The 13175-nt window shown below is 40.7% G+C and overlaps 1 protein-coding gene across 2 annotated transcripts in view; it reads right to left on the reverse strand.

The window, feature by feature from the left end:
- The window catches only part of trappc8 (trafficking protein particle complex subunit 8), a 118735-nt gene that overhangs the window by 37445 nt on the left and 68115 nt on the right, over positions 1–13175 (reverse strand). For both annotated transcript variants that reach the window (XM_052023044.1, XM_052023045.1), the window contains 6 exons: positions 11671–11865; positions 10420–10580; positions 7837–7902; positions 3619–3748; positions 3091–3219; positions 1057–1211 (listed from right to left, as the gene is read on the reverse strand). In XM_052023044.1, the coding sequence (XP_051879004.1) occupies positions 1057–1211; positions 3091–3219; positions 3619–3748; positions 7837–7902; positions 10420–10580; positions 11671–11865 (836 nt within the window). The remainder of the gene's footprint in view (positions 1–1056; positions 1212–3090; positions 3220–3618; positions 3749–7836; positions 7903–10419; positions 10581–11670; positions 11866–13175) is intronic.

Here is a 13175-nt window from a genome sequence, read left to right on the forward strand (position 1 = left end):
TGTCGTTGATATTTGAATTTTATATTATTAGCTCAAGATTTGGTCATTCAACAATACTCTCTTCCTATTCACATCCAAATCCATGCAAGTTTCTCCAAATATCAATTTCCTCTCTACATTACCTCAGGTTAAATTATTTTTTTTTAATCTTTCTGCTTTATTACTAGCAATCATTCCATTCTTGAATGCTCTATGTTGACAGTTCCACCATGGTTACAACACCACAGCATCTAAACTCCAACTATCATTAAACCATGTTATAGATAAAATATGTCATTATTTAAAAAAAATGGAATTAGCCAATCACAGAAGTACTTCCCAGAACTATAGCATATAAATTCAGATTTGACTGCTTAAAAATGTAAAAACCAGGAGCTGGAGAGGGCCAATCAGTTCATTCAAGCCTGCTCTACCATTCAAGATCAATGCTGATCCAATCTTGGCCTCAACAGTACCTTCTTGCTCCCTCCACTCCCCTCGATTTCCCTGCAGTTTAAATGCCTGCCACATTCCATCTGTTAATGCACCACTTTTATAAAAAAAACATCTAATAATCTTCCCTCGCATAGAACTCAGAGTTCAAAATCATTAAAAAGTATATAATTTTATGGCAATAATAAGAATAGGAATAAACTAAATTTCTAAAATTTGACTCCTGGTTCAGGGGTCAACATTAGATTCTGGAGCTTTAGTTCCCTTCACACAATGTACCACCTTGTGGCAGCTCAAATAGAACGGTTTCCAAAGGAGCAAATGCTGCTTGACACACTGCAGACTTACCGAATAGAGCACCTCCACTACCGTGACCAGAATACAAAAGGCTTGTCTTTTGCAAGATCCTCAATTCATAGAAAACTAAAAATCTTTAAGTGTCTTAAATAAGGTTTCTCTTTTACAAAATTTTCCACTTTAATGCTTCAATGCATTTTAACTATAGCTTTTAATCCCACATTCTAATTGGAAATAAAACAACAAATGCTGAATGATGTTTTGATTCTAGAGAGTGTAAAGTTGGCAATTGGTGTTAAAATTATATTGGAGATGATGGATCTTTACCTCTAACAAGGGCATTGCCTCTGTGATGATGGGATCTAGCCGCCGATCTGATCCATACTTCACAGAAGTTTTCTCTTCTTTAGTGTTATTGAGCCTTGGTCCCTGGATTTCCAAATCTTGACGTCCTCTTACTGATAACCCATGAGGTACTTTACCTAAAACATTTTTTTTAAAAGAAAGGGAGGAAAATGATTTGGGATGTTTAGAAAAAAGACCACTTACAATTTGTTGACTGGCACATTTCAACATTCTTTAAAACAGACAAAACATTTATAAATGGTAAATTTTTTCTTTACAATATTTTTTATTAATTCCACAAAGAAAATAGAGTACATGAATCAAAAAGAAAATACTACTAAATACATTGTGTTAAATCATACTTGAAATCACAATACTCTATATTAATCAAAAATGATAATTAATAACAAATAAATTGGAATAATTTTATTATAAAAAATCTAAACCCACTACCAAGACCAAAGCTGGATACAGGATAAATGGTAAATTTTCTAAGAAGAATATAGCGTAGTTGGTGGCTATTGGGGCCATTATATCTTTATGTCCAGTGAGTCTACAACCTCCTGCTTTTATGTTACAGTCTTGTAATTATTTGTCTTTTCAACTATTTTCAGGGGGAGAGTGGAACGAATTGGATAGCTTTTTCAAATAGCTGCTATAGGGATAAATGGCCTCTTTCTGCATGACAATTTATATTTCTAAAATGATTCATTATAAAAATGAGGTAAATTAATCGATTACATGATGGAAACTGAAATGGCAGATTAATTTGCACAGATATGGAGAGAAAGCTGGGGAAGGGGGCGTTTTGTATAACTTCTGAGAACTGGAACAGGAAGAGCAGAGTGCTGCAATCAATCAAAAATGCCAGTGGCAGTATGACTCAAGGTCACATTAAGGCAAGATTTTAAATGGCACTTCTGAAAAATTTATAAAAACTGATTGCAGTATTTTTTTTCCAAAGTTATGAGAAAACTATTACTTACTGGAAAATAGAGACACAGGAGATGCTGCTGATGCTCGAATCTGGAGCAACACACCAAATGCTGGATCAATGGAGGGAAATGGACAGTCGGCATTTTGGGGACATTTTGTGTGTTGCTTACTGGAAAATAAGTTACTTACTTTCTCTCCTTCCCAGTTCTGACAATGGGTTTTCAACATGAAATGTTAACTTTCTTTTACCATAGATACTGCCTGACCAGAGTGGTTCCAGCGCCTTATATTTCAGATTTCCAGCATCTGCAGTTCTTTTTAAAAACTTTCATTCAATGCTGGTTAGAGTTCAATCAATTGAAAGTGACACGAAGTTCTCAATGCATTTAATCTTTAGAAAACTTCAAGCAGTGCGTCGGTGAGGACAGGGGATTTCCACTGGGACGATGATTCAAAGCATGGACACAATGACCTCTCAGTGCTAGATGGTTCCACAAAGGGCTCAAGTGAATTGGTTGAGAAATTAAACTAAATTACTTGATAAGATGGCACATTATTAATTAAAATGCAGATTTTATGAAAGCAACAGTCAACCTTAAAATAGCATAATGTGGGAAATTGAGAGTCAACATTTTGGGACCCAAAACATCCACTTTCCATTCCCCTCCACAGATGCTGCCTGACCCACTGAGTTCTTCCAGCAGTTTGGTTTTTGCTCCATATTTCAGCATCTGCAGTCTCTTCACTCTTCTTTAAAATAGCAGAACTAATCATCACTTATTTGGAAATCTGGATCCATAATTGATAAATTGCTCATCTTCTGTGATCACCTTGAATGTGAGGAAAAATAAATCTTGCTGCTAGTCACCAAACAGCCCCCCAACATACTACAAGGAGAGCATTCAATGATCTTAATTAATAATGTGCCATCTTATCAAGCAAGATTAGAAAAATATTTGGATGAGGCTAAAATGGTAGCTGAGTTTCAAACGTGTTAAATGGGCAAGACTGCATCACAAACATAGCTTGCCCCTGCACAGCACAATCCCATCACCATCCCCCATCCACTCCCCAACTGACCTTCGGTCCAGCTTAGCCCATGGTAATACTCCAGCTGATCTGTTGAGCTGGATTGATGGAGGTTATGAGTCGCTTGCGGTTTGTTGCCAGATTTTGCCAAGTAAGGGCTGCTGACATTGAGGCAATTGGCTGCAGGAACAGGGATAAACAGGGGGAAAGGGCACAGTCTTTACAAAAGCAAAACAGAGATACAATGCTCAAAATACTCAACAGTTCTGGATGAATTCGAAGGGAAAGGGGGTTAATATTTCCAAAATAATCTTTGAAGTTCTCTTCCCAACCCCAATCAGGCGAAAACTGCTCAGTAACTTCTCCCATTCACATGTAAAGCATACTGTAAATGCTGATCAAGTGTAAGCATCCAAACAAATTATTTTCTTTGGGTTTACCATGTTTTCCAATGTCCTCTTGTCTACCATACATATGGGTACTTTGTGTCCATGAGTACTTGATTCTTTGTATAGTAATTTGCAATGTATAATCTAATATTCAATGCAAAAGGCAGAAACCTGGACAAATAGATCTCACCTGCTACCCGTGTTCCAGGACTGGAGTCTATTCCATCTTGTTTAGCAGCTGATGGTACTGTGCTGAGATTGTAAACGACTCCAAGAACGTGCAGCTCTCCTGTCTGACGAGGAAGTAGTTTTAATCTTGCCTAAAAGAAATAAAAGACAGAAGTTACTTCAAAATATGTAATTCATATTACGATAACGCATTCTAATCCCTCAGCTGTTCCTTTGAAATATTTAACCCATTTAAGCTTAATGAATGCAATAATGTTTAAAAAGATGCAAGATCTTTTTAAGCCCTATTGTTCCTGGACACCTCAGTTGTTTCTCCAGGTTCACTGGCTCATATTGACGTAATTAAATAAAATTACTCATTTTGTTTCAGATTTATAGATTCCAAGGTATTTTACTTTTACATTTAAGAGTCACAATCATTATTCTTAAAACGTAGAATTGTACAATTTAACAGCTAGCACCTAAAAGTGGCATTCTCACTGAGACAGAAGGTCATGGGTTCTTGACCTACACCAAGGCATCGTGGCACAGTATGTCATTGCCCAATATAGACTTAGAGGCCACGACTTCTCCAGATTTGGCCCCTTGCTTTGTAAATGTGAACACTCCACTGCTGTCTCCAACTCCTTCCTCCTCTGTGACACTCCTTCAAATAAACTTTTGACCAAGCACGGAAACAGGCCGGGCAGCAACCGTGCAGGGAAATGGACAGTCGAAGTTTCATCTGGACCAGTCTAAAAATGTAAGCTATAGTCTGGACCAGTCCAGAAGGGTCCCAAACCAAAACATTCACTGTCCATTTCCCTCCACAGATGCTGCTCGACCCACTAAGTTCCTCCAGCATTTTGTTTGTGGCCCCAGATTCCAGCACCTGCAGTCTCGTGTCTCCATGGAAACTGACTACAGCCCACTGAGTCCTTGTTGACCGTCAAGTACTCATCAGCACTAATCCCTTCTTATTCTCCCCATGCTCACCTACATACTCGGGGTAATTTACACCGGCCAAATAATCTGCCAACCTGCACATCTTTGGGACGGGGTAGGAAACTGGAAAACTCGGAGGAAACATACACGGTCACAGGGAGAACACGCAAAGTCCGCACAGACAGCACTGGAGGTCAGGATTGAATCTGGGTCCCTGCGGATACGAGGCAGTGGTTCTACCAGCGTGCTACTGTACTGCTCCTGTCCCAGTATCTTCTAACACACTTAGTATTAAATTTTGTTCAAAGGCAATCCTGTAAAGTATCTTTTTTTTACTTTCAGGGAACAATAGAACAATAGTGTAGCAGTTAGCATAACACCTTACAGCGCCAGTGACCCGGGTTCAATTCCAGCCACTGTCAGTAAGGAGTTTGTATGTTCTCCCCGTGTCTGCGTGGGTTTCCTCCGGGTGCTCCGGTTTCCTCCCACGTTCCAAAAGGCGTACAGGTTAGGAAGTTGTGGGCATGCTATGTTGGCACCGGAAGCGTGACGACACTTGCGGGCTGCCCCCAGAACACTACGCAAAAGATGTATTTCACTGTGTTTCGATGTATATGTGACTAATAAAGATATTTGATCTTAGAAATACAAACTGCCAATGTTTGACTGTTCAGTCAGAAAGCCCTGTGGTGTTGTCCCCGAAGGAGGAACTTTTCAGCCTCTTAACCAAGGATTATCCCACAAGTCACCAAAATAGATCAACCAGTCATTTAACTTGTTCTGTGCAACATGATCGCAATGTTTTCTATGAAAAATTATATAACAGAAAAGAATTAACCAAAGATACTTGTATCGAAAGAACTGGAGACAGTGGACTCTGAATTACCCCATCAATGGTAATACTCCCAAATATGAGGCAGACATCCAAACATCATTACCATTGAAATTCCAAAATAATTACAACTTAAATTGGTATCTGTAATACCCACTAAATATAGTGTTGAGCAATGGGTGTTGACATACACAAAGCCCAGGAAACATGCGTCATCGAACAGGATCATTTCAAAATGCATCTGAACAAAAGAGCACCACTGAAGTCATTTGATCACCAGTTACCAAGTTAAATGAGGCAACAGGTTAATATTATACACTTCAAGATCTGGTCTCAAAGTGTAGCACACAATGGTGGTGCAGTTAGTGGAGCCCATGCCTCAGTGCCAGAGACCTGGGTTCAATCCTGACTTCTGGTGCCGTCTGTGCGGAGTTTGCATGTTCTCCCAGTGACCATGTAGGTCTCCTCCATATGTCTAGTTTCTTCCCACATTCCAAAGACACAGGTTGGCAGGTTAACTGGCCATTATAAATTGCCCCTAGTGTGTAGGTGAGTGGGATAACCTGGGGAGAGCTGATGAGATGGTTAGTACAAACTCCATGGGGTGAAGAAGCCGTTTCCGTACTGTATCTATGACTCTATAACTGAGTACATAGAACACATTCAAATTGACTGCATGTTTGAATTTTTACTATTTCTTTTGCCATTTCTTTCAAGCGCACTATTTTCACAAACTTTAAGCAATGGCCTAGATGCTCTGGCAGAACCAAGCCAAAACTAAATTGATTTCACCTTGAACAATAAATAATAGCGTTTATTAACCTGGATGTGAATTTTGTTCATTAGCACTCCGACCAGAGAGTCACGTTTCACTGTCCAACCAGAACTCAAAATACATCTTGTCTCTAAATGACTGGACTCAGCCTAATACATCACAGGCACATCCCTCCCCACCACTGAAAGTATCTACATGAGGCATTGCCTCAGAGTGGCAACCTCGATCATCAAATATCTCCACCATCCGGGCCATGCCATCTTCTCGCAGCTACCATCGGGCAGGAGGTACAGAAGCCTGAAGTCCCACACCACCAGGTTCAGGAACAGCTACTTCCCTTCAACCATTTGGTTCTTGAACCAACCAGGACAACCCTAATCACTACCTCAGTATAGCAACACTGATCACTTTGCACTACAACACTACAATGGACTTGTTGCTCTAATTGTGTTCTTTCTTGTATAATCTGCTTATGTTTCTCTTGTGAATGTTGCGTCTCTGATGCTCTGTGCCTGTGATGCTGCTGCAAGTAAGTTTTTCACTGCACCTGTGCACACATGGACTTGTGCAGATGGAAATAAACTCGACTTTGCCTTTGACTTTACTAGCCGAGGCACAGAATATCAGACTTGCAGAGGTTGTGCTGGAACTGTGTACAAGACTGCATACAGCTCCAGACACCACATTACTGGACAGATGTGATTGCACTGGAGGGTGCTGCCAGCACTGAGAAGTTGTAGCCGTGAGGCTGGGGTTGTTTTCTTTGGAACAGAGGTGGTTGGGGGAAGGGTTAACCGAGGTGTATAAAATTGTGAGGGCTTGGCGAGAGTACATGGGCAGGACCTGTTGCCCTCGGCAGACCAGTCAAAACCAAGAGGCAGAGGTGTGAAGTAACAACACTACAATGGACTTGTTGCTCTAATTGTGTTCTTTCTTGTATAACCTGCTTACGTTTCTCTTGTGAATGTTGCATCTCTGATGCTCTGTGCCTGCGATGCAGCTGCAGGTACACTTTTCATTGGTTATTTTGAATTCCAGTTCTACACTAGTGCCCAAAATATGAGGGCGATAAAGTGAATATCGTGGAACCATGACAACTAACCTCAGTGTCAAGCTCAGATTTGGTCCCTGGCTTGTATTGAATGAGTCAACTTCAGCCTATTTCTCCCCCCCACCCTGCCCCCCCAAACCCCCATTCATTTTTTAGGATGTAGGCACCCTGGGCCATTTCAGAGGACATTTAGGAGTCAACCATATGGGGAGTGAATCAAGGATGGTAAATTCCTTCCAGAAGGAAATGTTTTTTTTCAACAATCCAATAGTTTCAGGTCATCACTACTAGTGACTATATTTTTTTAAAAATAAAATTTGGAATTCTTGCCTACAGTTGCCTGTGTGTGATTTAAACCCTGGGCTTAGGTCTCTGGGTTAGTCATCTGGTAAATTAACTGTTGAGCCACCATTGTTCCCTTAGCAGCATTGTTCCCTTAGCAGCAGCAGCAGCAGAGACTCCACAGTCGATCTGTGAGGTCAGTGCATGGGTTACATTTAATATGGATTCCCTTCCCTTGGAGCTGCCCTCCAAGGCGTTAGGCACACTGAGCTGAAGGTGAGGGGAGAGGAGAGGAACAAGCGGAATGTTATTTTTGCCAAGGTAAAATTTATTGCAGGAAAAGTATAATACTCACCATTTTGGTCTCTTCACCACTTATTTGAAATTCATTTATTACCTCCGTGACAATGCTCTGAGATGTCTGTAATCATGAAAACCACAGGAGCTTTTTTTAAAATGCATGATGTAGTTTTCCCAACTAATCATCCAAAATTAAACTACCCCAGTAGAAACTTAGTACAGTTCACTGATTCACTGCTCAACTTAGAATTATCCAAAGTGCGGAAGCCACACTGACCCAAAGGAATCAATATAAACTGTTTAAACAATTTAACCACATCAGACATCTGCTAACTGCTGTTGGATTAGCATCATTTAAATTAGAAATTAAGCCAACAAGACTTCATTAATTATTCCACGACATTATAAAGTTACCGTAGATGGAAGAAATAGATTCCAAATGATGAGGCCTAGGTTTGCAAGGCCAGGAGAAGGTTGCAGAGGGTGGATGGCTGTTGGGTTAGAAACTGAATACACAAAAATGCAGCTCAAAAAGTAAAACTGCAGGCAGGCAATGTTTGCAGAGAAAGAAACAGATGAAGGTTCAGGTTCTGATGACATTGACCAGAAAACGTCAACACTGTTTCCCTCTCCACAAACACCATCTGACCTGCTGAGTACGTCCCGTATTTCAGTTCAGATTCCAGCATTTGCTATATTTTGATCTTCACGAACTGGGGGAAAAATGCAAATCAGACATTTTAAGTTGCAGAGAAGGGGAGAGGTGATGAAAAACAAAATGAATGTGACAGGGTGGAGACCAAGAGAGAATAATGACACAATTGGTGGTGCTGCCAACTGACAGAGGGTGAAGGCTGTTAACTGTGGCTGAACTGTCTGAAGACAAAAGCAGATCAAAAACATGGGGGAGAGAAAATACAAGTGAATGCCAGAACTGCAATTGTTTCAATTCAAAGAAAAACCACACACTCTCAAACAGTGACATCACTGAAGGTTTTAATAACTTAACCAAAGTAAAATAGACAAATAATGTACTATGCCACAAACTTTAAGCAATGCACCAAAGCAAAAAACAGCAACACATTTCCAAATTAAGCAACACTTTTATGCAAACAGAAAACAGTTTCCTGTTTATTTCACATCTTCAGCAATTGTGGTACTTTGCTTCAAGAAAAGTTACGCTCTTTCAGCTCAGCGGGTTTTGATGAGAGGCCAGCGACATGAAATGCTAACTGTGTTTCTCTCTATAGATGCTGCCCGACTTACTGAATTCTTTTGCCCAGCATTTTGTTTTTACTTCAGATTTATAGCATCTATTGTGCTTTGCTTTTGTGCTCTTTCAGTCTGCCTCTTCAGTTTGCTACCATCATTGGCAGGCTAAGCATGTATCAGAGGGCCTGTATTTTATAGAGTTAAGAAGAATAAAGATAATTCCATGCAAAAATCACCTTCAATTTGTGCAATCAATAGCTGCAACTACCTAGCAGGTTAGGAACCAGCTGTAGTGAAAAATGCGTCAGATCGATGCCCGAGTTCAGCATTTTTAATGCTAACTTTATTTCAGGTCAGAATCAGATTATCTCGCAAATCAGACGTGAAATTTGTTGTTTTGCGGCAGCAACGCAAAGACAAAAGTACTATAAATTACGAAACTAAGTAGTGCAAAAAGGAATAACGAGGTAGTGTTCATGGACCATTCAGAAATCTGATGGCGGAGGGGAAGGGGCTGTTTCTAAACGCTTGAGTGGGGGTTGAGTGTTGAGTGAGGTTCAGAGTATCTGCAGCCATTTACATTTGGTTATTCTCTTTTTGACTTGGTTCTCTCTGATTTCTGATCCTGGACCTAAAAGGTTGACTGTTTTTCTCTTTCTACAGATGCTGCCTGTCCTGCTGAATTTTTCTACCATTTCCTGGTTTTATTTCAGATTCAGTTTTTTTGATTTTTCAATCACAGATCTGTGGTGCTTATTTATAAATTTCTTTTTCTGCCTCGTGTTGTAGAGCTGATGTCAACTGCAATCTGGAAAATGCACAAGTGGTCATTTAACAACCATTCTTCCCCAGAGGAAAAAAAACTTAACACAGGTGGGGACACAGTGTTCTGGGAAAAAAAAAGAACTGGTGAACACATCCAAGGCTACGAAGTGCTGGAATTGCTAATGGAATACTAAATAGAGGGGTCTGAACCACAGGTTGCCTTTGATCTTAATGTCATTTTATGCTCCAGGAATAAAGATGAGAGAGAAAGGTCTGATCTATAACACCAGGTCACATTAAACCATGACAACAGGAGTGGATAGACAACCTAATACCAAAGGACACATTAAGGAGGGGCATCTCCAAGATGTGAAGAATGTTCAGAAGCTACTTCCATGAAACATAAGGGTGCTTTGACACTCCAAACTGTGACAAAGGCATGCAGTGAAATATCCTAGAGATAAAATAAATTGGCTGAAACACATTAAACTTGTCACTTTGATTTGTAGACTATGAATTAAACAATTGAAAAGACTTAAAAAACCAGAGTGAAATAGCCTGTGAAAATTAGCTATGGAAACTGAAAATTTTCAAGCTAGATTATTAGTTACAAAATGCATCAACTGAGCACAAGAACGGAATTATTCCAAAAACACATTACCTTCAGATGTAAATCTTTCTCGTTGCTGATAGATTCTCTTGCATCTTCCTCTGAAACTTTAGTGAAGTCTCTAAAGTTAAATTTCCACAACAACGACAGATCACTCAACAATAGAGGGACCTTCAAAGGATTTTTGAACACTACTTCAACTGTAACTGGTTCTAGAAACAACAACAGAAAGATATTCAGAATGACAAAACACTACAATGTCAGACAGGAGTAGCCTCCTAAATCACTTGGGTAGTCTAGTTTGAGAGGAAATAATAAATTCTGTGTAACATAAAGCAAATGTAGAGATAAAAGTAACAGTTTCCAGTAATTTCAGGGAACAATGGAAGAAAAACCTGGCCATAAGAAGGAAGCCTTAACCCAAAGGCAACATGCAGAGCAATAACTAGGTATTCCCCATCTTTAAGGCTGCTGCCTTTGCAAAGCCAAACCTGATTCTGCTCTTTCAATCTTGAATGTATTTTTCTGGGGAGAGGGAAATACTTGCATAGAAATAGACTAATGGTGGAAGTCTGCTTCCATGCAGATGAATGTTTGGTCAATTTGGGGAGACGGTGGAGGTGCACACAAGATTTAGTGCGAACTAATAAGAATGGGCCTTAAGTTGCTAATTTACATCACAGCCCTGGGCTAGCGGCAAAAACCAATAAAAGATCAATATTTTACAGAAACTGCAAGTTCTTAATCCCACGCAACCTTGGGACGTGCTAAATCCCTAGAATGCACTTCAGAACAGCACTGAGAACTGATTACTGCTACGTGATTGAGAGAACATTTTTCTACCTTTTCAAACAAGAAAGGATTTGCATTAATATCACCCCTTCATGTCCCAGAGAGCATTACGACCAATGAACTACTTCTAAAGTGGAGTTAATATAGGAAATACTACCACCAATTTAAACACAACAATAAAATAATTAAGACAAGATTAAAACAAATGTTGGTTGAGAGAAATAAGGAACAGTAAATCGGGGAGATGTCCCCTGCTGTTTTTTGTTTGAGTGGGGGAGAGATCTGTTCCATTCTCCTAAGGGGCAAACTGAACATCTAGTTTGTTGGATGTGCCAATGCCAAAGGAAAAAAAAATGCCTTGGGGTCAGATTCAGGATTTGTATTTGGGGGTTTTTAATGCAAGATCAAACAGCTTTTTCTAATTTAAAGCTTTCACTAATTGGTTAAGAATTTTACATTCAGTACACCAGCACAGTATCCTTCCAGGACTAATCGTTCAAACTGACTTACCTTCTACCACAGCCACAGGAAAGCGCAAGTTGTCAGTCTGGCTGTTGAGACAATACTGAGTGTGCTGAAAATTCTGTGGGATTGTCCCTTTGTTCACCACAGTTACAACCCGCTCCTCGAGCTCTTTCCATTGCTGGGAAGCTTCACGTTCATATTCCTGGTCCAAGCTGACATGGGTGGCTGCTTGCTTTTCTCCTAATGGGAAGGGAAACAGAACTTTATACAGGAAGTCCCCGACTTACGAACGCCCGTACATACGAACCGACTTTCGTGGTCTTAACGACCTTCGATTCGTAAGCGGGCCCGGCCCCCGATCCTACCACAGCGGCAGTACACCTTCTTTGGCACAACCCCGGGCCAAGTGCGCATGTGTGGCTGGGGCCATGCGCGGCCGCGATCCCCGGGCCAAGTGCGCATGTGTGGACACCGTTCCGAGTTACAGACAAAAATCGGGTTACGAACAGTTTCAAAAACGGAACTCGTTCGTAACCTGGGGACTTCCTGTATAGAATTAACAGGACTCCTTTAGAGTCAAACAGACCCTTCGGCCCAACTCGTCCATGCTGACCAAGATGCCTACCTGAGCTAGTCCTATTTGCCTCGTTTAGCCCCTACTCTCTTAATCTTTCCTATCCATGAACCAGTCCAAATGTATTTTAAACATTGTAATTGTATTCCCCTTTACCATTTCCTCTGGCAGCTTGTTCCATATACCCGCCACCCTCTGTGGGGAAAACATACCCCACAGATCCCCTTTAAATCTTTTCCCTCTCACCTTAAACCTGTGCTCTCTAGCTTTAGACTCCCCTACCCTGGGAAAAGACTGACCACCCACCTTATCCATGCCCCTCATGATTTTATAAACCTCTATAAGGTCAATCCTCGGCACCCTTCACTCCAGGGTAAAAACCCCAGCCTATCTACTCTCTGCTTACAACTCCAGTCCCAGTAACATGTTTGTGAATCCGTTCTGCACCCTCTCTAGCTTAATCACATCCTTCCTATAGTGTGGTGACCAGAATTACCACAATATTCCATGTGCAGTGTCACCAACAACTTGCACAGCTGTAACATGACGCCCCAACTCTTGTACTCAATACCCCATCCAATGAAGGCAAGCATGCCATATGCCTTCTTCACCTCCTTGTCTACCTGTATCACCACTTTCATGGAACTATGTACTTGTATCCCTAGGTCTCTGTTCTACTACACTCCCCAGGGCCCTTTCATTCACTATGCCCTGCCCTGGTTTAACTTCCCAAAATGTATCACTTTGCACTTGTCCAAGTTAAATTCCATCCGTCATTCCTTTGCCCACTTTCCCAGTTGATCTAGATCCTGTTGTAACCTTAGACAACCTGCTTCACTGTCCACCACCACCAATTTTGGTGTCTTTCACAAACTTGATAATCATGCCACCTACATTCTCATCTAAATCGTTAACATACGTGACAAACTTTCACTTTTGTGGAGAGCAGCTTTTTCTTCAATTTATGCTTAAAATC

This window comes from Pristis pectinata, chromosome 9 (assembly GCF_009764475.1).
Source record: "Pristis pectinata isolate sPriPec2 chromosome 9, sPriPec2.1.pri, whole genome shotgun sequence".
NCBI classification, from domain to species: Eukaryota; Metazoa; Chordata; class Chondrichthyes; order Rhinopristiformes; family Pristidae; genus Pristis; species Pristis pectinata.